Source organism: Podarcis pityusensis (genome assembly GCF_964106645.2).
Source record: "Podarcis pityusensis genome assembly, chromosome: 2".
Classification (NCBI taxonomy): domain Eukaryota; kingdom Metazoa; phylum Chordata; class Lepidosauria; order Squamata; family Lacertidae; genus Podarcis; species Podarcis pityusensis.
Genome location: NC_138029.1, coordinates 98759779 through 98785336, shown reverse-complemented (window position 1 = coordinate 98785336; position 25558 = coordinate 98759779). Strand labels below are relative to the sequence as shown.

The window sequence follows — 25558 nt, the reverse complement described above, 5'->3', positions numbered from 1 at the left end:
AACAGACAGCAGTGTAGAGAGACCTGAAATGATGCAGAGAGAAGAGAAAGCATGCTGGGGGTACAGTGAGAAAGAGGGTGATACGGGGTGCAGTCAGACCAGTAAACAAGGGAAAGGAGGAGGTAGCTGAGAGATGGAGATACAGAGAGAACTGTAGGAGGGAAACAGAGAAAATGGGAAAGGTGCGGGAGGACCAGGAATCATCTGGGACACCTAAAGAAAATAGCTTAAAAGGAAACACTGAATTAAAACTGAAACAAAATGCCCTTCTTTGGAAAACAGCAAACAATGCAGTCCTCTTAGAGGAGGGAATGCAAGTGTAGCCTTCAGAGAGGTTTCAGTTGTCCCCCCACCCCACCCGCAAGAATCTCAGGTGAATTATTAGTCAATGAGAACACAATGCCATCTTTGTTCCATCCACTTCTAACAGACTCAGCCTTTTCCTCAGATAATCTACGAATTCCCTCAGCATCACCTTGTAGCTCTCTCCTGCCCTGACATGCTCCCCCACTTACTCCTACGTGATCCTCTGATCCTGTGCCCTACTTCTTGTGTGTATTAACAAATGAACTGGCTGAGAAGGAGATTTGCCAGAAGCCCTCCTACACAGCAGGTAAGAAGACTAGGCAGACGTCAGAAGCTCAGGCAAGGGAAATACAAACTAGAGTACCACTGCTTGATAGGGAATTCCACCTGGAAAACTGTTTGGAAGAGGAAATATTTCAGAGAATTAAGGGACAAGTCCACAGGCCTGATGCACGGGCTCTAGCAGAAGCACCAGCACTAGTCCTGCTCACTTCCAACCAGCTGATAAGCAGTGCTAAGGCAGAATGCACAGTAAAGAAGTGTGGCGTGGGTATTATTTATTTATATTTCATTTATTAATCACTTCCCATGAAACACCCTGCAACTATTAACAATAAAACATCAGCAACAAAAGCATACATATAAACGCATCTAGTCCAATATAGACAAAGACTGGCAATGAAGTAATTTTAGCAATTAACAGATAAAAGGAAGCACCATTACATAAATGACCAACCAAGACTCCCTGTGCTATACAATCATCAGGGAAGACCAACCTAGGTCTAAAATGTACATGAACCCAATGTTTCCATGGTGTTCCATACATACTCATCTTTCTCTTTTGTTGACCAAGTCAGTAAAACAGAACCATGTTCCAAAGAAGTGAGCAGTTTCTGCTTGCCTTTTCGCTGCCCTTATTTCAGGTGTCTGTTTTTTTTAACCAAAGTGATATTCCAGATCAGCTGAAACCAACAGCTCTGTCTGGGCATTCTGCTCATGGTTAACCATGTACTTCCTACTCTAGCAGGAAGTGGAGCCATGCTGAATAATCCCTCCCCTAAGTGTTCACACAAATGGAAAATAAATGTCACAAGGGAGGGAGAGAGTCCTCATGTATATAGGCTTCCATGCAATTTGGAACTAAGCCTACACACACAAAGACTTTCTCCTTCCTCAAGACACTGGAATTCTATGTGTGGATGCCAGCACTTCTTGCTCATATGTTGATTTTAGAATGCAAAAATAGGGCTAACATGCTACAGATAAGTCTGTCCTCAACTTCCAGTTTCTGGCTATTGCTAGGTAAGCTGCTGCTAGCATAAATGGCAATAATTCTTTGTATGGCACGTTTTTGTTAGGTCCTTCAGAATGAGATAGCAAAGCTATTTTAGGTTACGTTGCACTTTTGGGCACATTGCTGCGCTACATTATTCAAAGGTTTTTTCCTACCACAATCTTACCACTAGATCACATTGCCATCTCACATGGAACCTGGCATTGTACTTTCTCACTAACAATATGGGTTTAACCTCCCTGCCAACTTTTTGCAAGCAAATCAGGATGAGTGCTCAAATAAACTGGTTTACTGGAAGCAACCTTACTTCCAAAGTATGTATAGGCTTGCCACGTGAGACAACAAAACCCCAAGTATAAAACCATAAGGGAGCTGATGAATCTGAAATCATAGAATTGTAGAGTTGGAAGGGACCTGAGGGTCATCTAGTCCAACCGCCTGCAATGCAGGAATCGCAACTAGAGCATCCATGACAGATGGCCAATGAATCAATGAATATACAATTCACAGAGGCCCAGTGAAACAGCCACGTCTTCACAGCTTACACAAAAGGCAGATGAAGCCTCTTTTGGATGCAATGACTGGGAAGGCTTGTCTCTAGTGTGCACTACTTGCCCCTCAGATGGTGGAGGAACACAGACAAGGGCCTCTGATGTTCATCTGACTAAAAGGGCTGATTCATATGGGAGGAGGTGGCTTAGAAAATACTAACACTGTTGATTTTCTACAGCCAGCCAGAGCAGACAGCTGGATGCTACAGCATCTGTGCCTTCATTACCATAAACAAAAAGAGAGATGTGGTGCCAGCCAAGGGGACAATTGTTGACACAGCAGGTCATGGTGACGAAGCTCCATGCCTGCTATTCTAGCTGTGATGTCTGGCTGACCATGACTGCCACTTTGTGCTTTAACTGTTGGTACCTCAGAAATGGAAAAACTAGCTTGTTTACAGCTACAGCTAAAAAATGTTGCAGATTTTTTTTAAATTTTATTTTTGGACATAATGCATTGGCCATTCAGAGATCCAACAGCAAGCCTTGCTACAATATTTTAAGTGGAAGCTAAGCACATGGCAATCAGATTGATCACTGTGTGCTTGGCCTCCTCTAAGGGGTTACCATCCAAACTGTGGCAAGCACCAAAGTCCCCAGTTCAACCCATATATCACAACACTTATGAATGTCTGCCAGTATTTCTCAAACTTTAGTATCTGGCTGTTGTTGGACTACAACTCCCATCGTCCCTAGCTAGCATGACCAGTATGATGGGGGTTGTAGTCCTGCAAGAGCTAGAGACCCAAGTTTGAGAAATACTGTGTTTCAGGAACTGTGCCAGGAGAGCCAGTGTGGTGTAGTGGCTAAGAGCGGTAGACTCGTAATCTGGGGAACCGGGTTCGCGTCTCCGCTCCTCCACATGCAGCTGCTGGGTGACCTTGGGCCAGTCACACTTCTCAGAGGTCTCTCAGCCTCACTCACCTCACAGAGTGTTTGTTGTGGGGGAGGAAGGGAAAGGAGAATGTTAGCCGCTTTGAGACTCCTTCAGGTAGTGATAAAGCAGGATATCAAATCCAAACTACTACTACTACTACTACTACTACTCCTCCTCTTCTTCTTCTTCTTCAACAACGGCGGAACAGACTCCCTCAGGAGGTTGTGGACTTTCCTTCATTGGAGGTTTTTAAAGCAAAAGCTGGATTGGTTGTGCATGTTTTAGTTGAGATCCCTGCATCGCAGGGGGTTGGACTAGATGATCCTCGGAGGCCCTTACAACTCTACAATTCTATGAACTCACTATTGGCATATGTCCTAGTAAATGTCCTAGTTACTGCAGTCATCTTTGGGCCCAATATCCTAGGGATTTCTGAGAACGTTATCCAAGGACAAAGTTGTTCTTCCCCTGGTCAAGCAACAAAATGATGAGATAATGCTCTGGTAGGAGTTTCGCAATGCTATTTGTTTTCCCAACACCTAATGAACATAATAAATGTTCTCATCTGAGAAATGACATGTTTCTCTTGGAAAATAAAATTAAAATAAAAGAGTAAAGGCAAAAACAAGGAGCTAACCCAAACGTTGAGGCAAAATTTGCAGATCTGAATAAGCAATTGGTTTGAAGGCAAAGAGAGAAAAGTGTGCATGCATAGGAAGCAGAAGATAATGTATCCCAGCACTGACAGCATTATCCTCTTTGCAATCAACGACAATGTGCCATCTGTACAGGAGATCAGTGGAATTACCAATGACTAATTATGACATGGTAGTCTTCCCTGTTACAACTTGGCATTAAGGTTCAGCATAATTGGGATACTGAATGATGCAGTAATATTTTGAAGCTGAGCGCTGCTTTTTTTTTTTAAGCTATTAATTGAAGATCCAGGAAGTTTGAAGTTCCATTTATACTAAAGCTTTATGCTTGAACTTGGAATGGGAATCGTCCCAACTGCTGAAGGATTTCTACTTGATTAGTGTCATTTGCATGGCATATCTCATAATATGCTTAACATGAAGGAGTAATTCCAAGAATCCGGGGGCAACTGTATTGCATCCCAGTCCTGAAGCTGACCCCAACCGGGATGGGCAGGGTATAAATAAAAAAAAAATTATTATTATTATCATCATCAAAGGGGGGATTTGTTTTGGGGGGGGGGATGACGACGACTGCATACTCCTCCACAAAGCACACCCAGTTACTAAAGTTTCTTGGGAAGCTCACAAAGCAGGATAAAAATGTGGAAATCCTGTATTTCATGGTGAGGGTAATTCTTCCTGTGATGTCATTACAAGCTCAACATGTTCCTGATTGGCTAAAAATTGAGGAAGCCCCTTAAAAAAAAGGTGTCCATACTGGAGATCCGAAAACTAAACAGGTGGTACATGACACACACAATAAGATTAGAGGGACTATGATTTGCCTTAACCCTCTCCTTTGCTTCCAAAATGTTTGACACCACTCTAGTCTTAAATGTTTCTATTGGTACATCTGTGTTTGATGCTTAAGTAATATATTTGCTTTGGTATGTAGAGTGGGCAGAGCTGCTGGTTGGGCCATACCAACGACTTAAGACTCTGGTGATATTCAGAGTATCTGTTTCATTCCTCCTCAAGGAAAAGAAAGCAGAACAGCTTAGACTTGAAATTTGTTTTCTCATTACTCACTGCAAGACAACGATAACTGTCCAGAAATGGCGGCTAATTCATGATTCACTGGCTTGCCTACTGATGGAGCGGAACACCTTTAAGCATTATGAAGTCCAGCATGTGAATGAGCTTCCAGTTCTCTTCTTCAGTGCCTTGAGTCCAAGATACTAAGAGAAGATCTCCTCCTTTTTTTATAATTTTCCCCAACATACTGTTCTACAGATGTTTTGGACTACAACTCCCATCATCTTTGTTGGCTGGCCATGCTGGCTTGAAGCAATGGGAATTGTTACCCCAAACATCTGGAGGGCAACAGATTGGGGAAGGCTGATCTGTTACATAGTTTGGCTGTTAAAGGTAAAGGGACCCCTGACCGTTAGGTCCAGTCATCGACGACTCTGCGGTTGCAGCGCTCATATCGCTTTATTGGCTGAGGGAGCCGGTGTACAGCTTCTGGGTCATGTGGCCAGCATGACTAAGCCGCTTCTGGCGAGCCAGAGCAGCGCACGGAAACGCCGTTTACCTTTCCGCCGGAGTGGTACCTATTTATCTATTTGCACTTTGACGTGCTTTCGAACTGCTAGGTTGGCAGGAGCTGGGACCAAGCAACGGGAGCTCACCCTCTCGTGGGGATTCGAACCGCCGACCTTCTGATCGGCAAGTCCTAGGCTCTGTGGTTTAACCCACAGCGCCACCCGCATCCCCAGTTTGGTTGTTAGTTGCCCATAACTCACTACCATAAAGCAGCGTGCTCAACGCACAAGCTTACAGACTAGCCAATTTAATGCGGCACAATATATTTGGGGCTGAAGTCAACTTCATCAGATGCATCATTCCTTATCATCCATGAAAGCTTGTGGAATAATACACTTGCTAGCCTCTAAATTGCTAGTACTGCCCCTTCCCCACTCTGCAAGCCCTATGTGCCAGGGCCTAGAAAGTACCTTAAGAATTGACTTTGCAGAGAACTGTTGCTGGTCAGCTGAAATTAGGGCATGTTGAACTATGGTTTCTCACTCTGAATAGCCAATATAGGGACAGCTATAAATGGAAGGAAATAAATAATAGAAAACCATATTCATTTTCTATGAAGATAAAAATATTCACCAACTTTCTTAAGGTAGTTCTTTAAAAATACTTTTCAAACGCTTCATCCACTGCTTGTGAAATCTAACATATCTTGCGAACAACGTCAGCAGAGGAATATATTACATAAATGCACAGTGCATAAGGGAACACTGTTTTTAAATTGGCCCATGCAGTGCCATGAAGGAAATGAGATGAAATTCACAGTCTGGAAATGAAATCTGTCCAGAAATGGGGATCGAGGGGCAATGCAAAACATCATTTTATTCAGTCTAACCATCACCGCCCAAAAGCAAACTGAAGTGGAAATATACAGAGCTGAAATAGTCTGAGAGTAGTTTTTAGGCAGTTAAATGAGCAAAGTAAGTTTAACCATAAATTAGGACTTACTTGATTGACTTTCATTATTTCAGAATGTGTTCTAATGATTTCTAATGATTCATTCACCAAAGAGAAAGAAAATCATGGATCGTCAGACACCACTTCATTATTATTATTATTTTAAAAGAGAGCTATTGTAATGCCCAAACTTTTCTTTGATCTGCTTGGAAACTCTCTGGCACTAAAGTTTGGACACAGATGTGGAAAAAAAGCATAGGAGTATTCCTAGCTGTGCAGTTTCCATACCTGCGCTTAAAAAGTGAGTGTGTGCAATTGAGAAATTAAGTGCCCAAGGTCTGAGAAAAGACAGTCCATGAATATTATAGGACGGTAAATAAATAATAATTAGAAGCTGACTGATTCTCAGAGATTGGTCTCTTCTTCACTTCCCCCAACCCCACAAATTAGTGCTCAACTCACCTCAGCTCCTCCCTCTACAAAAAAGCTCTGTTTCCAACCACACAAAATGGTGTGATCCCAGAAAATGGATGGCACCTCTCACTTTTCATTATTCATTATTAGCCTTGACTACAACATCAACCCTTAAAGAATGTGCCTCTGTTGGCAAGGGATAGGGGACCTTGGCAAATCTTAGTGGGAGTCTCTAGGCTCCCCTACACCCTCTTTTCCAGGGTCCATGTCAGAGGATGCAGCAAGACTTGGAAGGTTTTACCCAACTCCACATCTTCCTTTCAAAACAAACGATACTCAAATTGTAATGCCTATTGAACAATAGAGAGGGAAGGACCCATGCGTCTAGCTGAACCGCTGCCTGAACTCACCTCCAAAGGTGATTCCACAATCCGTACAGACTGAGGTACCTTTCTAATTAGGCAATTCTTTGCACTTAACCGATTTATTGTTAATCAAACACTTGCCTCAATATAGCTTACAACCTATTGGACATGGGTTTGTACATTATCCCATGCGTGTATGAGGTTCCAAATACTTGGAAACTGTCAGCATTTGCTAATTAGCAAGAGGCAGAAAGATCAACACAAATGCACAACACAAACACTCAAGACAGCAAGTCCTACAGAACTCACTGGAGCTTGATTCCAAATTTAAACAAAATTGGGATCAGGTTGTAAGACACTGCAGCATTGGTAAACACTGTTTTTTTTATCAATTAGGGATTTCCCCCACACCAGTGGCGTAGCGTGGGTTGTCAGCACCCGGGGCAAGGCAAGTAATTTGCGCCCCCTAACCCGTGGATTTTAGCACTCGAGTGCGAGCGCGCCCTCGGATTTTTCCGGTAACACTTGACTTTATAGAATCATAGAATCGTAGAGTCGGAAGGGACCCGATGGTCATCTAGTCCAACCCCCTGTGGTGGTGATGATGATGATGATGATACATTTTATTTATACCCCGCCCTCCCCAGCCAGAGCCGGGCTCAGGGCGGCTAACACTGGTAAAATTACAATAGAAACATAATGGGGGGAGGGACCAATTTAAAATACAGGTTAAAATGCAATTTGAAAAGCAGCCTCATTTTAAAAGTAGCCCACAAATCAAAACTGTAAGGGGAGGGAAGACATAAGGGTTCCACTGAGTCCAAACCAAAGGCCAGGTGGAACAGCTCTGTCTTGCAGGCCCTGAGGAAAGATGCAGGACCACGCAGCTGTCCCGTGCGGGGATCGAACCTGCAACCTTGACATCCCTATTTCCATAGGGTTCGGGTTTCCGAGTGGCTAGGGAAACCAAGCTGGATGGGGAGGGGAAGCCACAAACATGAGTCTGACCAAACTGCGGGAAGCAGTGGAAGACAGGAGTGCCTGGCGTGCTCTGGTCCAGGGGGTCACGAAGAGTCAGACACGACTAAATGACTAAACAACAACAACAACAACAACAACAACAACAACAACAACAACAATAATGTATGAAGTTACATTGAAAGACCTACATTGGTTCCCTGTACGTTTCTGAGCACAATTCAAAGTGTTGGTGTTGACCTTTAAAGCCCTAAACGGCCTCAAAGGCCCAGTAGACCTGAAGGAGCGTCTCCACCCCCATCATTCTGCCCGGACACTGAGGTCCAGCGCCGAGGGCCTTCTGGCGGTTCCCTCCCTGCAAGAAGTGAGGTTACAGGGAAGCAGGCAGAGGGCCTTCTCAGTAGTGGCACCTGCCCTGTGGAACGCCCTCCCACCAGATGTCAAAGAGAAGAACAACTACCAGACTTTTAGAAGACATCCGAAGGCAGCCCTGTTTAGGGAAGCTTTTAATGTTTGACGTATTAATATTTTTTTGGAAGCTGCCCAGAGTGGCTGGGGAAGCCCAGCCAGATGGGCAGGGTATAAATAATTTATTTTTATTTTTATTAGACACCCCCCCCCAAGCCAAGGAGATAAGTAACTCTACAACTTCAGAAGTCATCTGAAGGGAAGTTTTTTTAAATGTTTCATGTTTTATTATATTTTTATCCAAGGTGACTGGGGCAGCCCAGTCAGATGGGAAGGGTATAAATAATAAAATTATTACTATTATTATTATCATGGAATAGGGCGTCTCAATTTTCTTTGATGAAATGTTGCAAGGTATTCCGATTAATGCTTTTTATAGGATATTGGACACGGTGCGAGTTTATGGCTGCCAAGTATTGGCCTGAAAGGAAGCGCAGCTGGCGTCAGGGAACTGCTGGAGGATGGAGCTTGCAAGTGTTAGAATGCAAAACGCGGACAGGTTCAGGCACGCAAGAAGGTGGGGGAAAGGGGAGCCCGGATGGCTCAGTTTAAGAGCACGGCGCTGATAAGGCTAAGGTTGCAGGTTCGATCCCTTGTAGGGGGGCAACGGCGTATTACTGCATTGCAGCGGGTGGGACTAGATGACCCTCGGCTCCCTTCCAGCTCGACAGATTCTATGAAAGCGCATGGAGCGCGGAAGTTGCATTGCAAGTAGTACGCAGGGGGGGGCGCAAGGTTTGCAGAGAGAGAGAGGGAGGGAGGGAGGGAGGGAGGGGGGAACTGGCCCTCCGCTGGACAACTGACCCGGCCGGGCTCTGTTTCCCAGGGAAGCAGGAAGTTGCAATCCAAAGTTGCAGAAGCGCCCTGCTCCTTCTTCCGGCGACGAGGTGAGGCTTTTGTGAGGTAGGGAGAGGAAAGACGGGGGAGGGAACCCAAGGAGGATTTGCACGAGAGGGAATGAAGGGGAAACGCGCCTCCCACGCGGAGCACTTTTCCCCGGGAAATGCACGGGATGGGGTCGTGGCTGATCCGTGCTGCGCGCTCGCGTCGTACGGCCCAAAGTGCTGCAGGATCGCCAATGCAAGACCCCCTTTTAAAACCTCCCCCTCCCCCAGCTCTGGAAAAAAAGGGGGAAGGGGATGGCGTCGGCGTCGGGGTGCGGAGGCTGCCCGTGCCCGGCCAGGCGTCGGTGGTGGCGTCAGCGCTGCTGCAGCGGCTGCTCCTCCTGCGAGCAGTGAGTGGAGCGCAGCCGCAGCGGCGGCGGGGGGCGCGCGCGCGCTAGGGCGCAAGGCTGGCGGTGGCGGCGGGGAGCCCGGCGGAGGAAGGAACTTGTCCCTTCCCTCTGGACTCGCGCCCCCCGCAGATGTTGCGCCCAGTGCGGCTGGCACCCCTGGCACCCCCCACGCTACGCCACTGCCCCACACACATAAAGCATTCCCAACTGCTGCAAAGACCTTCTAATTAGTATACTCCAAATTACACATATAGATGAAATGATTTCAAGAAGGGGAGTTTACCTTGAAATAAAGGAGGCATCTAGTGGAATTCAACAGAAAATTATTATAGCAGCAGCAGCTAAGGGGGCTAAGACAGACTTTGCAAACATCCTATCTGAACTAACAGCTGTCTCAGAATTTTAGGATTGAACAATCTTGAAAGTCAAAGAGTAAACTAGCCTTTAACATTTGTTCGCCCCATTACCCTACATCTCACATTGGGTGTTTCAAAGCTAACAATTTCTCTCTTCCATCTGGAAAAAGAATTGTAAAGACCTTCCCTTTTCTGTGTGCAATATCATTTTGGAAAATTAATCAAGGGTGGGGTGGCAGAGGAAATGTTAATGGTGCAGCTGTCCAAGCTAACGGAGACTGAATTACAGGAAGCAGAAATTGCCTATTTCTCTCTTTATTCCTCTTTCACAAGTTAGGTCTCGAGCAAATGTGTGCACACTGCCAAGCTTATGTACTGTGCTTAAGTACTTTGTCAGCAGTTTCTCCACCTGACCTAGAAGAAACAACCTTCCTGGTTTCAGAATAGGCTCCCTCCACCCGCTCTCAACAGAATGCCAGTTCCATTTCAACAACTTTAGGTCAGCCATCACCAAATCTAAAGCTGTTCAGGCACACGGTTTCCCTGCTGCCTCATTACTCTTCTGCAGTGACATCCCACAAATGGGGTACTTTATGTAGCCTGCCCCAGATTAATCCAACAGGAAGACCTCTTGGAAAAAACACTATTTCACTGTATACAGAAGAACTACTGTATATTGTTATTGTGCTGTGCATGGTCACTCTCCCAAAGGGACTGTAACATGGTTGTAAAGGACATTATTTGCCTGCAGGAAAAGCTACAGCTGAAGGATATCAGATAATAGCACTGTGTAGGACTACTGAGATTGTGGAGATCCACTTTGGGTGAAGAGAAACAATCCTGGGCTAGATGCACCAGTGGTATGTCTCCCCAGTGGTAGACTGGGGTGAGGGAAGAGATCATTGCTCACTGATAGGAGCATATGCTTTTCAAGCAAAGTACTGTGCTAGGTGGAGCAATGGGCTAACTCAGTGTAAGGTAGTGTCATATGTTCATACACACACCAAGGCATCTTCCCACTTGCAGCCACCAACCTTCCTTGCTGCTGACCTTATTTCTGTCCTGTTATTTGCCAACACGTTCTATCCTTGTCAGTACCAATGTTTCAGATTTGATCAGGGCAAAATATTAAGCATGTATGGGCTGCACTGAGCCTGGCACCAGACTGGTGAGCGAGGGATTTGAACCTCCCACTTCCCAAAGAAAGCATCATTACCAACCCTCCACACTCCTGCTCATCAGTGGAATCAGTATTCAACTGTAGAGTCACCCAAACAACAAAATAAGGGCAATTGTGTCCTGAGCACGTTAGATAAACTACAAAAATTTGAGGAGCTAACTCTTACGGGGAACACTGTTTTCTCTCAAGATGCCCAAAGGCTTCCAAAATTGAGGGACACCCCACTGCACTCATACTAGGAAAGGTTGGCATCTGTTTGTGTCTTGAGGTAAAAATGACCTTCTAAACAAGAGGATAACATTCCTGGAGTCTTCTAAGCTCCAGGCTTTATTTGGGAGTCTGGCCAAATCCTAATACTATTAGTATTAGCTCTTATTGCCTTGCAAAGGACCCTGCCAGGATTGCAAAGACCCTGTGTGCCAACTCTTCATCAGCACCTTCCAATGCAGATTTCTGAGGACATGCTGCTCTATTTTGTATGGAGCACATAAGGGAAAGTTTGAGGTCGTACCACTATTCTTTCTAGACCGAAAGAAGTACTCTGTCTGCCAAGATTGGGTGAAAAGATATGGGGGCCTTGTTTTATGTCAGGCCCTCCAGATCATGAGGACCTCCAGATATAGCTGGACTACAGCTCCCAACATCCTAGACTACTAGCCATGCTGGTGGGAGCCAACGGTGGCCAGGAGTCCCAAAACATCTGGAGGGCCACCGGTTCCTTGCCCCAGGCTGGAAGCATACATGTCCTTTGGTACCACATTTGAACAAGCCAGAGTGGTATTCTGATTGAAGCGTCTTAAGGGGGATTCTAACTGCATTTAGGAACACTGTGTGATTAGGGTAGTTGTGTATCCTAAACAGCAGAGGATTCTGCACTATTTTGAAATGTCTTCCGTTTGAAAGGCTGTCCATTCAAGTGTGGCTTAAAGGTAAAGGACCAGAAGGAGATATCATGAAGGTCTTACAGTTAGCACCCTAGCAGCAGACTGAGCAAGCACAGGTCACCTAGGCATAGCTTTCCCAATTATTGAGGATTATTTGCTGTATTTCTATTTAAACTGTATAAATTATTTCTAAAATTTGCATCTATACATATGATTCATGTATGCAAATCTCATGCAAATTAGTTCCTCTTTATTTGGCTATGTGCACCTAGTGCAGTCTAGGTTCCTAATCAAAGGGAGGATTCTAATTATATTTGCCTGAGCGCTATTAATTAATTTGTGTATCACTTCCCATAAAACACCTCAAAGCAATTTGGCAATAAGAAACATCAACTTACTATATATATATATCCATTACAAGTACAGACTCCACTTAAGTGGCTTGTTGGAAAAGGAAGTTGTTGCTTGTTGCTGAAAAGATAAAAGACAACACCTGTCTGGTTTACAATGGGAGCAGACCTTCAAACTCCACTTCCAGAAGTTGGGAAAACAGGAGCATGGATTGATTGTTATGTAGGGGGGCACTGAGGGCTGAGCTGGCATGCACACTCCCACATTCGTTGCACATTTATACAAATAGCAGAAGAGGGCTCTTTTTACACATCTATGGAACCACACCTTTTGAGTGAAGCTGATCCCACTAGTATCCTGAAACACCTGTGGAGATGCTATCAGTCATAAGTCACAGTACTAGGCTAGGTTGACAAATAGTCTGACCTGGTATAAAGCAGCAGTACAAATTTGGCTACCTGGGAACAATCCCCCCCCCCCCCCAATGTTCATCTCAAGTAAGACGAACTCTGAACTAGGTTAGGAACTGGATCATTTCTCATCACATAGTAAGAAGAATAGCTCAAAACAACAGATTCCCTAATCGTTATCTTCTGTGAAGCTAGGAAGCTCAGGATAAAATGAATGCATGTTAGATTCTAAAAGAGTTCTAATATTCCAGAATAAGAGTGAAAAGAGTATACAACAAAAATAGTCCCAAACTGAGCTGTCCTGTACAAGGAGGCAGGGTTGATAATGTAATACTTGGGCAAAAAGGCCAGGGAGCAGCGGTTCTCAACCTGTGGGTCCCCAGATGTTGTTGGACTACAACTCCCATAATCCCTGAGCTCTGGCCTTGCTAGCTAGGGATGATGGGAGTTGTAGTCCAACAACATCTGGGGACTCACAGGTTGAGAACCGCTGCTTAGGGCAAGGGAGGACAGTGGACAACAAAAGAGACCAAATGTCAGAACAAACTCATAGTTGCCACTGCAACATTGTTCCAACACAACCTAACCTGCCACTATCCCTTCAACAGATCCTGTGGAGGATGGTTGTGGGAGGAATCACACACATACAATTTAGCTTCGCTTGAAGCCGTGTAAGAAATGGGGCAGAATTCATCAACCCTACTGTTCATGTGTTTGCTAAGCATATGCATTAAGCCACAATGACTTAATGGCCCAGAGTGCTTTTTACCAGCTTCAACTGCTATGCCAGCTGTGATGGTTCCTGGAGCAAAATAGCCTGACCATAGTGGTCCATGAATGAGCAACCACAAGACTTGACCACTGTCACATGCTTTATATGGGACTGCCCTTGCATCTGGTCTGGGAGATAAGCTAATATGCAGAATTCAGCAGCCACACTGCTCACAAGAGAAGGCTACTGGTTGCAGAGAGCACTGCACTGGTTGCTGATTTGCTGCTGAGCCAGGTTCAGTGTTCTTGTGTTTATTCACAAAGCCCTAAACAGGTTAGCCCCAAGGAATGTAAGAACTGTCTGATCACCAAGCTCTTCTGATGGGAACTTCTGCTGGTTCGTCTGATCCCTGAGGCTCAGTTGGTCTTGACTAGGGACCAAGCCTTCAATGGACCAAGCCTACATTCATTACTTTACCCACTTTTGCCTCTGGACCTGCCCACCTGCACGTGGCACCCCCAAAAAGGTGACTACAGGGGAATGCGGGCCTCAGGCTGAAAAAGGTTCCCTACTCCTGGTGTACAGGACTCAGGTGGCGCTGTGGGTTAAACCACAGAGCCTAGGGTTTGCCGATCAGAAGGTTGGCGGTTCGAATCCCCGTGATGGGGTGAGCTCCCGTTGTTCAGTCCCAGCTCCTGCCAACCTAGCAGTTTGAAAGCATGTCAAAGTGCATGTAGATAAATAGGTACCGCTCCGGCAGGAAGGTAAATGGCATTTCCGTGCGCTGCTCTGGTTCGCCAGAAGCAGCTTAGTCATGCTGGCCACTTGACCCGGAAGCTGTACACCGGCTCCCTCAGATATTAAAGTGAGATGAGCACCACAACCCCAGAGTAGGCCACGACTGGACCTAATGGTCAGGGGTCCCTTTACCTTTTACTCCTGGTGTACAGAATCATACAGTTGGAAGGGGACCACAAAGGTCACTTAGTTCAACCGCCTGCAATGCAGGAAACTTTTTGCCCAACATGGGGCTCGAACCCACAACCCTAAGATTCAGAGTCTCATGCTCTATTATATAAGGAACAAAGGCCAATCAGCTGGATGCCCTACTCTATCTGAAATTCAAGGGCATGAGCCAGCTTTGTAAGGCCACAGAAGGTCACATTATACATATTGTACATTAAGTACTATAATCTCAAGAGATCCTTCACTGAACCACCCATGTGTTCCCTTTCAATATCACACGCATGCACGAAAATTCACAACAGCAGGCTGAGTATTTCAAAACGATTCTCCTATCACATGAAACAGCTCTTTTGCATGGAAATTGCACAGAGCAGTTGGGGAGAGTAAGAAGCCTGCACCTAATGCCTCGTGGACTGCTTTTACAGAAAATGCAGATAATGAAAACAATTGTGTTAGCTTTAAAACAATCACAGTAGAGTATATGCCATCACGCTGCAGCGCTTCCAGGTATCTGCTGGATTTTTGTCCGACTAGCAAACCAAGGATGAAATGGGGTGGAGAGAGGAAAGAGTTATGGGAAGAACACATTTCAATATATGTACCTCTCCCTATCCAATATACAACCAAATTGCCAGCATAAGGGCCCATAAATAATCACTGCGGAAACAGAGTAAATGTGGGATCATGAATAAGTTTCATGCCCAATGCATGCTCTGCCTGCTTGCTTGATGGACGTGAAGGGCAGGCACTGAATTAACCCCATTGGATTTAAAAGCATGTGGTGGCATCGAAGGGTTGTCCTTTTGAAAGGCATAGGGATGGAAAGGGCGATCAATCTCAATTAGCAATTTTAAACACCGTTGGAGGGCACTTTGCCCAGCAAAAGTTTCCAGAAACCACTACAATTTTGAAAAGTGTGCATGTCCGAAGTCAATTAAGTCACGTGAAAACAGAAACACTGGCATCTCAGACTTCCACATTGCCAATCTTTCCAGGGACTATGAAAATATAAATTTGTGCCTACATGCATCTCATTCAATATTCATCCATCCATCCATCCACCCAGAGCCCTGCTGGATCAGGCTTATCTAGTCCATCACCCTGTTCTCACACTGGCCAACCAGGTGCCTGTGGGAAACCAATGAGCAGCACATGAGCACAAGAGCCCTCTCCCCTCCTGTGGTTTCCAGCACCTGGTATTCAGATGCACAGCAGAGCCACCACAGCTAGTTGTTTTTGACAGCCCTCTCCCTCCACAAATTTCTCCAATCCTCTCTCAAAGTCATCCATAGAATTGTAGACTCGGAAGGGATCCCAAGGGACATCTAGTCCAACCCCCAGCAAGGCAGGAATATGCACATGGCCCCTATGGGGATCGAACCTGCTACCCTGACATTATCAGCACCACGCTCTAACCGACTGAGCTAACTGACCAAGTTGGTGGCCATCGCTGGCTCACTGTGGCAGGGAGTTCCATCGTTCGAAGCAGAGATGCCTACCAACAAAGCCTCAAAGGGGTTTATATTAAAAAAGGATAAAACAGTAAAATTTTCAGCAATTATTTTTTAAATAAGAGCCAACCAAAAGCAAACTATTATCTTGTGTATCTATAGAAAACATACAGGCTTCATCCAAGAGCATCCCACAGGTGAGTTGGTTAGGGCTGGTTGCACATAGGCTTTCTCTCCCCGTTCCCCCCCCCCCCTTCTTTGGGGGCTATGCAATAAAGAGGAACAACCAAAGCACCCGAGGGCTCCCCGCCTCCTTTCCTTTTTACCTGATAGACGTCCCTTATCCCGCACCACGTCCTCAGCGCCTGGTGGCATCCCCTCACCCGCTGCGTGTACCACCTCCTCAGCGTCGACACCGTCAGGTTCCAGACGAAGCGGCTCCCGCTGAAGAGCAGGTCCTCCACTCCGCACATGAACACCGAAGCCATGACTTTGCCACTTCAGAGGGGGACCTCTCACTCTCTTTCTCAGAGCCACGCTTCTTCCTCCTCTTCTCCTCTCCCTTGCGCCTTGGCTCTCAAACAGTCCAGTTAATAATAAGAATAACAACAAGGCGCTCCTTCTGCTATTGCAGGCTCACGCTACACCGCGCCGAGCAAGGGGAGGCGCGCTTCGCGGAGAGGCCGGGGGCCGGAGCCTCTCGCACAAACTCCTCATTCACGCGCCGCTTCCTGGGCAGACCTCCCAGACGCTGCCCCGGCGCGCCTTGAAGCCCAGCCAAGGGCTGAAGCCGAGGCGGCGGCAGCGGTAGCTCCACACAGCCCAGCCTTGTGTCCTTCTTAACAGCTTATATAAATCTCCGCTAAGCTTCAGCAGCTACCACTACGGGTTCTAATTAAAAGTTTAACCCGTTTTGTGAGCGGGGAGCGCGTCTCTTTTTTCTCTCTCCCCCCCTCTCGCTTTCTCTCTCTCACACAAGTAGCTTATCTGAATACTCCTGAGCTTGCTCCCCCCACGAGGAAAGGGAGAAAAGAGAGACCACAAACAATTCCTGTCAAGTACTTCCAGACTCCGTTTCCCTCCTGAATGCTCTTATAACACGGAAGCGCGCGCCTGCGCGCACCCACCCTCTCCAAGGAGAAAGCGTAGTAAAATACCTCATAAGCCACCTTCAACTTTTATTTTGTGGAAGTTATAACGCTGTCACCCTTTTTTTTCAGTCAGTTAATAAGGGGCCTGACATTTATTTCCGTCTCTCTCTCACACATAACTCGCAGAACTTTTGAAACCTAAAGCATCTTCTTCTGCTTGTGGTTGTGAGGAGAATCTCCCTCACGCGCAGAATACTGTAATACCTTAGTGAATGTTTCCTCTCTCTCTCTCTCTCTCTCTCTCTCTCTCTCGTATTCCCTATTTTTGAAACACACACACTCGGAGAAAGCCGCCTCGCTAGCTAAGAAAAATGAGCGTCGATTTGGGTTCTCCTCCGTTTAAACTGACGGCAATCCTATTAAAACACAGCATGCGGGGCACGAGAAAAACAGAGCCGCCTCACGCACGCTGAGCCCTTTCACCAAGCAGGCCACAAGTAAATAAACACTCTGTGAAATAATAGCCCACAAGAGAATCCCAGGCTTGCCTCAGTAGTTGGTATAAAATTAGGCTGCCAAAGCCCAGCCCTTTGGAGAATTAAACCGTTAGTGCTAGACGGGAAGGAGGGGGGTGGGGACGACTGCATTTCATTTTACAGGCCATTCCCTGTAAGGCTCTAAAGTGGGGAGGGCAGTTGTTAGTTGCTGGCAGGAGAGGAAGAAAACTCATCTTTTTAAACGATTACTCATGGGATTTGGAGTTTTCTAAGCTTTTGAGGTATTGGAGAGGGCGGGGCAAGACAGCTTTCCTTGAAGCGTTTCCCTACCAAACAGTGAAAATAAACTGTATAATTCAAGAAAATTATTTAAAATTAAAAAAGAAAAAGAAAATAAACTGTATAGGTTGCAATATAGACGCAAAAAGTGAGGTGATAAGAGGAAGAGGAGGTTGCTGAGGAGGACCACAGTAGTGCAAGGCAGAATCAATTTGATTTTTGTTTGTTGCATTTCTATCCCACTTTCTCTCCAAGGAGCTCGAGTGCATGGTTCTCCCCTGCCTCACCTAATCCCCATAACAACAATCCTGCGAGGTAGGTTAGGCTGAGAGGCCACGGCTAGCCCAAGGTCACCCAGTGAGCTTCATGGCCAAATGGGGATTATGAACTCTCAAGTCTTAGTCCGATGGTGTAACCATTACGCTGCACTGGCTCTTGACAAAGAGGAGGGAGCTGGAATAGAAGCCTTAAGGAACGGATACTGAGTGGCACCATGCCATTTCCTAACATTCAGTCAAATTCCCTGCATGTTTTTGGACACAAGTCCATTATTTTGTGCACAAGAAGAAATTACTTGGCATTCCCTGCCTGTTGACACCAGGCAGGAACCTTCAATGTACTCTTCTCGGCCTTGGCTTAAAACATTTTTCTTTAAGCCAACCCTATCCGGACATATAGGGACGTGGGTGGCGCTGTGGGTTAAACCACAGAGACTAGGGCTTGCCGATCAGAAGGTCGGCGGTTTGAATCCCTGCAACAGAGTGAGCTGCCGTTGCTCGGTCCCTGCTCCTGCCAACCTAACTGTTCGAAAGCACGCAGTGCAAGTAGATAAATAGGTACCGCTCCGGCGGGAAGGTAAACGGCGTTTCCATGCGCTGCTCTGGTTCGCCAGAAGTGGCTTAGTCATGCTGGCCACATAGGCCAGCTCCCTCGGCCAATAAAGCGAGATGAGCGCCGTACCCCAGAGTTGTCCGCGACTGGACCTAATGGTCAGGGGTCCCTTTACCTTTATCTGGACATATAGAAGGCTGGCATGATATTTGCATCCTTTTGCTTACTGTATGTTTTAATTATCTTTTGAATGTTGTTTGAATGCATTGAAGGGGGTTGGGCTAGATGACCCTTAGGGTCCTTTCCAACTCTATGAGTCTATGAGATGCCTGTTTTTAACTGTCTTTTATTAACATTTAATTTCTTTTTGTAAACCACTTAAGATATTTTATTACGAGCAAGTGGATTTGACATCTTTCCGTAGCGCCTGTAAGACAGAGCTGTTCCGCCAGGCCTTTGGGCAGGATGCAGTTTGACTTACTTTCCTTTGTATAAAACAAACCCAAAGGAGGCCCCCAACCCGCTCACAGGTCCTTATATGCTCAGTGGAAACAGTTGGTTCTGGCAAGTATTAACAACTCTCAGCTCCAACCTGATAATTGCCACCTGCCCAGATTTTAACTTTTCTGAATTAATTTTAAGGTTATTTTAATTCATTGATGCCTGGCCTCGGCCGGGGAGGCGGGATATAAATAAAAATTATTATTATTAATTATTATTATTATTATTATTATAGCAATATGGTTAAATAAAGTGTTGTAAACAAAATCTGCCCTTATTCCCTTATGGGGGACACAAGAGCCCATATACAGTCCTTTGTAGGTTCTCCATCGGTAGGAGAAAATAACAGAGGCCAACCAGAGAATATTGAGAAGCAAAGCAGCTAGTAAGCCTGATTTTTATTAAACTGTTGCAACAGGGTGCTCCCCTCACATGCAGGACAAAGGAGGAGGACCCAGAACAAAGGTGTGCCTGCCCTTATTTAGACATTTTAAATTCCCTTCCCTGGAGCTCAAGACCACCCCTCCATACATCTTACATACATCACAGAAGAGGCGGTCTACAACAGAAATTTGAATATTGTTGTTCTTCCTGTCTGCCAGGTTATCTGATAATGCCTTATCTGATTGCCTTTCCTAGTAGTCTGCCCATTCCTTTGAGATGGTGATTACCCAATTCCTGAGACAATGGGAAGGTTCCCTCACCCCCTCCCTCCTTGCAGAGAAAACATTTGGTCAGTTTGGGAGTCAAAATGGTTTCAAGACGGTCTTCCTGTGCTGCTCCAGACATGTGGTCTACATATCTATGTGGGTACTTGGTTGGTACATTTATGAACATTTATTATATATATAAAAGACCTTAATTTTTTTATTACAAAAGCAAACAAGCTACTTCCATCAGCCTTCACCAGCTTGGTGCCCTCCAGATATGTTGGGACTCTGAAACACCCAACAGCCCCAGATGGTGTCATCAAAAGACAGGGATGACCGGATTTGGAGTCTAACATATCTGAAGGCATCACATTCAAGAAGACTGCCTTAAATGAACATGCACAGGGAGGAAGAGGCATGAGCCTGATAGCTCTACTTCCTGTACCATCACCCTCCAGGGTTGACTGTCTGCAGTGGAGAAGCCCTTTTATGTGTGGAGGTTCCCTGGGTATTTTAGAACACTGAATTTCTGGGGTTCTAAACCACCAAGGGAGCTTCAGACAGTAGCCCTCCAACTCAGGGAGGATGGCTGGAACAGCGATTGTGGGTGGAGCTTCTGTACCTTCCCTTCATGTGTTGATTTAAGTATTCATTCACATTGTGAACTTTCATGAGATCTAATTTATTTTATAATCATTAATAATAAATTAATAAGTCATATAGAAATGCCTAAATAGGGCTAGTGGCACACCTGGTTTCGAACTGGATGGGGTACTGCATGTTAAGATTATTGCATTTTGCAGGGGGTTGCGCTAGATGACCCTCGGGTCCCTTTCAACTCTACAATTCTGATTCTATGAAATATGAGATTGTCATATTTCACATTGTCACATTCTTACATTTTAACGTGGATACATTCCTAGAAATCTGTTCTGCTTTCTAGGAATCAAGGTCCAAGGAAAAGAAAACCCATACAGGGCCAGAAAAACTTTATTATGTAAGTTGATTAGCACAATTAATACTTATATTTGATTAATGGTGACATCTGTAATTGTTTAATGCCTCAAATTTGCCTGTTACTTATGCTGTTTGTGTTTTTCATTAAAATGCTACATTATACCAGATCAGACTTCGTTTTGGGAAAGGGGAACATTTATATAAATTTGGAACCAGCTGAATTAACACATGCCAGTAAGAAAACAGCAATAATTTTACTGAAGGAGTGGTGACCTTATGCATACTGAGTTAAATCCAAGAACCCCCTGGCATTTCCTCGCATATAAATAAAATATAAATATATAAATATATAAATATAAATATAAATATAAATAAATAAAAGAGGCTGCTTCCCAAATCACATTTTGAAGCCAAAGATACTTTCATGGAAAACCTAACACATCAGAATGAAAAACTGGGCTGAAAAAGGTCAGAGACTAATGCAGAGTTCTGCCTTTAGGCAACAGCAGCAGGAACAATAACAAATCAAATGCACAGAGATTGGATTGGTAGTGGTACATGTGAAAAGGATCTTGGAATCGTCGTTATTGACAAGCTGAACATGAATCAGCTGTGTGCTGCAGCTGCAAGAGAGGTGAATGAGTTTTTAGGCTGCATGAATAGAACCACAGATTCAGGGCACGTCAAAAGCACATCTAGCTCAGCATACTGTCCTCACAGTGGTCAAATAGATGCTTATGGGAAGCTCACAAGCAGGACCTGAGCTTAAGAGCCCTCTTCCCTCCTGTAGTTCCTTGCAACTGGTAATCAAAAGGACACTGCCTCCTTCTGTGGAGGCAGACCACCGCCATCTTTGAGCCCAATTTGGTGATCCTGATCAGGCCCAGATTTCGGCTAAACCCAACCAGACCCTAAACTGATATCTGGGGCCTTGCACCTTGACATACACCTTTATTAAACACGCAGCAAGCTGTGGTAGATAGGAGATGCAGGCACAGAGTCTCTCCTGCATATTTTCCTTCTTCCCCATTGCCCTGGCTGCTTAGTCACATGTTTAATAGCCTCCCTACTTTTGACTGCTCCAGATCACTCCAGGTAGACTCAATCCAATCTGATCTGAGGTCATCTGGGGCTGTCTTGAACCACTCTGGACAGATCCCGGTTATCATCTGGGATCCAGGATATGTCCTGATTAGTAACCAAGCTGAAGCTGGGAGACGAGAGAGAATCAGAAAAGGTGAGGGTGGGCTTTTTGGTGTTTTTAGTTGGCTTTGCCAATCAGGAGGCCTCTTTCTGCCTCCCTATCATAGAAGCTGATGTTAGGCATTCCTACCAGGAAAGGGGGCCTGAAGCCCAAATATGCACAGGACTGGTCTCTGAAGTTCCATGTTCTAATCCCGAATTCTGGAGCTCTGTGCAGGTTGTAGCCCTTCATAATCAGTCAAATGCTCTCTTTATTTAGTACAAAGTAGTTACAGTTCTTATCTCATTTATCCTCACACAACATTCCTGTGAAGTCAGAAAGGTGTGTAAAATCACAGAAAAGCACATATTGGACTCCGTCAATCAGGCATCACAGCATAGCGTATCACAACCCACAATGACCTGTTTTGTTTTGTTTTTGCCCAGCCTTCATTAAACTTCATTAAATGATTGCTTCATAGAGCTTTGAATAATACCACAGAGGCTTGAACTTTATAGGCATCCCCTCCCAACAATTCGTTTATGAAACACTGCAATCATTTTTAATAGTCACACGCAGAATAGTAACTATTTTAGTAACGGAACTCCAAGTCCCAAGCATTATTTCAACACTTATTATATTTAACCGTGCTTTTGCTCACTGAATTTCAACAGGAGTGAGAAAGAACATCTGCACTATGACAACTAAGATTCTCAAAATAAAGAACTAGCTCGCATATAAAAATGCATACGTACATAATAGCCCAAGCGTCTTTAAGCCAAAATATAAATCAGACAAAATGCGGGGGTTGTGGGGGGTGGAGATAATTTAAATTGTTTTAATTCTAGGACCAACATATAATTGTTTTAAAAAGAATAAATAATATATATTTTCCACCCTGATGCTCTCAACTCACATTTCCAAAGGTCAGTCCTGAATAATCTTTGCACTTAGCAGTCATCAGCATACAAATAGCCAATAGTTTTGCAGGTACTGATCAAAAACCAAGGCTGGAGGTATTTAAGCAGAGACCAGGTGGCAATCTGCTATAAGAGGTGCTGCACTTGCACTGAGCAAGGGGTTGAACTAGTTGTCCTCCAAGGACCCTTCCAACTGTCCAGTCCTTTGGTTTGTATCCAACCAAAGCACTTCATATGTGGAATGACTTCCAAGAGTGCTCCTGTCTCCTCTGCCACTATGCACCTTCCAAATCTGCTCTGGGAGAGAAAGTATCAGGAGTGCGTGCAGGAGCCAGGTCCTGTGACCAATAGGACTCAGCAGGACTGGGGCCTTCCTAAGTTTGTTCTGAAGAGGCAAGGCAGGTGAGGCCGATTGGTAACTCACAGCACCTGGTGGCAAGAGCCGGGAAGGGATATAAGGCCAGAATTTTCCCTTCAGTTCTTTGCCACAGCAACACGTTCCCTGCCCTGCTGCGTTTGACTTCTTGACTCCTTGCTTCTTGATCCTCGGACCCCCGACTTTGCGACTCCTTCCTGATCCTCGGACCCCCGACTTTGCGACTCCTTCCTGATCCTCGGACCCCTGACTTTGTGACTCCTTCCTGATCCTCGGACCCCTGACTTTGTGACTCCTTCCTGATCCTTGGACCCTTGACTTCGTGACTCCTTGCTACTTGACTCTCGGACCCTTGGCTTCTTGACTCCCGGCTCTCTGATCCTCAGACTCTTGGCTTTGACTCCTGGCTTCTGGACTCCTCTACCTGCTCCCACCCCGCCATCTTGCCCCCGGTCCCAACGTCCCCAGCCGGGACTTCAATTGCCCGTGACCAGACCGTGACAGAAAGAAGGGAACTTCAGCTCCACTTGTGGAAGCTTTCTGCATACACAATTATTAGACTGGATACAACCTTAGGATTTCATTTTCAGCTTCCCCTCACCAGTCTGACATGATGTTCTGATTCCCTTGACATGCTATTAGCTAGCTGCAACACAGTAAGGTCAGGCTACCAGTGTTTCTGCTTTTAATCTATATTCTGGAATAGTAGTTAGAAAGAAATGCAAATTCCAAAAAAACATTTTATGGCCTTGGCTTTCCAAATGGTCCAGGAGATGGTGACTGAGGTCAGAAGAGGGAGGATTAAATCTACCACTTTGAATTTTCAAATATTTCTTGCAGACATACCTGCTTTCAGTGTGAAGCATTTAAGAGTAGTCTGCTAATGAGAAATGCCTGGGAGTCCCACCCTGCTCAGCTCTGGTATACATACACACACACGCACACATGCATGCACACATATATATATAGAGAGAGAGATTGGTTTGATCAAATCACCTACCTGGGACTATTTTACAAAAAGGGACGAAACTTCTGGTGATATTCTGAAGGCAAAGTGCTTTGAAAATGCACCATGCTCAATTCTGTTGAAAATGAGTGAGCATCATTATATGTTATGTCATAAAGTGATATGTGAGTGAATAAGGAGGATGGAAAAGCATTAAAGGGTGGCACTGTGGTGTAAACCACTGAGGCTTGGGCTTGCCAATCAGAAGGTCTGGGGTTCGAATCCCCGCAACGGGGTGAGCTCCTGTTGTTCGGTCCCAGCTCCTGCCAACCTAGCAGTTCAAAAGTACGCCAAAGTGCAAGTAGATGAATAGGTATTGCTCCGGCAGGAAGGTAAACAGCGTTTCCGTGTGCTGCTCTGGTTCACCAGAAGCGGCTTAGTCATGCTGGCCACATGACCCGGAAAAACTGTCTGCAGGACAAACGCCGGCTCCCTTGGCTTGTAAAGCGAGATGAGCGCCGCAACCCCAGAGTAGTTTGCGACCGGACTTAACTGTCAGGGATTCTTTACCTTTACCTTTTTTACAAGACAAAGGAGCATGCAACATAAGGAAAGGTTGAACATTTAAGCACAGAGAAACTTGTGTTAAATCCCAACTATAACTGATGTGAAGGGAGGTTTTAAGGTAGAGTTTCCTCAAGCAGAATCCCTGGATGTCAGGTGAGGTACAAAGGACATAGATTTTAGTGTGAAGGGTTTTTTTTTTCTGCATTTGTGCAAAAGAGAAACCACAGAAGCCCTGAACCACTGGGTTTGGCAAAAATTCAGAGCACGAGCATCAGGCATGTACATAGTCATAAATAGGCAAAGGAAAAAAGAAAGTGAAGAGAAATTGAATTATGATTCTTAGGTAAAACTAAATGTAGCCATTTTGGGTACATTTTAGAGAGGATTATTTAGCTTTGACGGCGGTCACTCACCTTTTTCTGCAGATCAGTCTTAAAAGGACTCTTGAGAGCAACGCTTCTCTGTGTCTCTTGTTAAAAGGTGGACATCTTATACAAAACAGTAGGGGAAGAACTAGTGGGATACTCAGAAGATGGCAAGGGCTTATTATAACTATGTCTTTATTCTTCAGGGGAGAAAAAGAAGGCTGTCAATGGGAGACATGCCCTACTTTGAAAAGACCTGGAAAAAACCAGCTGCTACATATCATTTTTTTCAGGCAGTTTGAACAAAAGACTAAGATCTTCAGCCAAGGAAAAAATCTTGTAAGACACAAGTTCAAGGAGACTGCACTTTAAAAATAACTCAATGTGTTTCATGAAATCACGCAAAATAGTATAACTTTAGAAGAGCAGTGAAAGACAGAACAAGAGATAGATGATAGATTAGA

General features: G+C 45.1%; 1 protein-coding gene across 6 annotated transcripts in view; it reads right to left on the bottom strand.

The window, feature by feature from the left end:
- The window catches only part of FRMD4B (FERM domain containing 4B), a 240086-nt gene that overhangs the window by 132436 nt on the left and 82092 nt on the right, over positions 1-25558 (bottom strand). The window contains exon 1 of one of the 6 annotated variants that reach the window (XM_080995682.1): positions 16258-16564. The exons of 1 other annotated variant lie outside the window; for it this stretch is intronic. In XM_080995682.1, coding sequence (XP_080851808.1) covers positions 16258-16419 — 162 coding nt within the window. In that variant the 5' untranslated portion in view covers positions 16420-16564. Of the gene's footprint in view, positions 1-16257; positions 16565-25558 lie in introns of those variants that run through there. 4 more of the 6 variants (XM_080995681.1, XM_080995684.1, XM_080995683.1 and 1 more) reach the window with 4 other exon arrangements.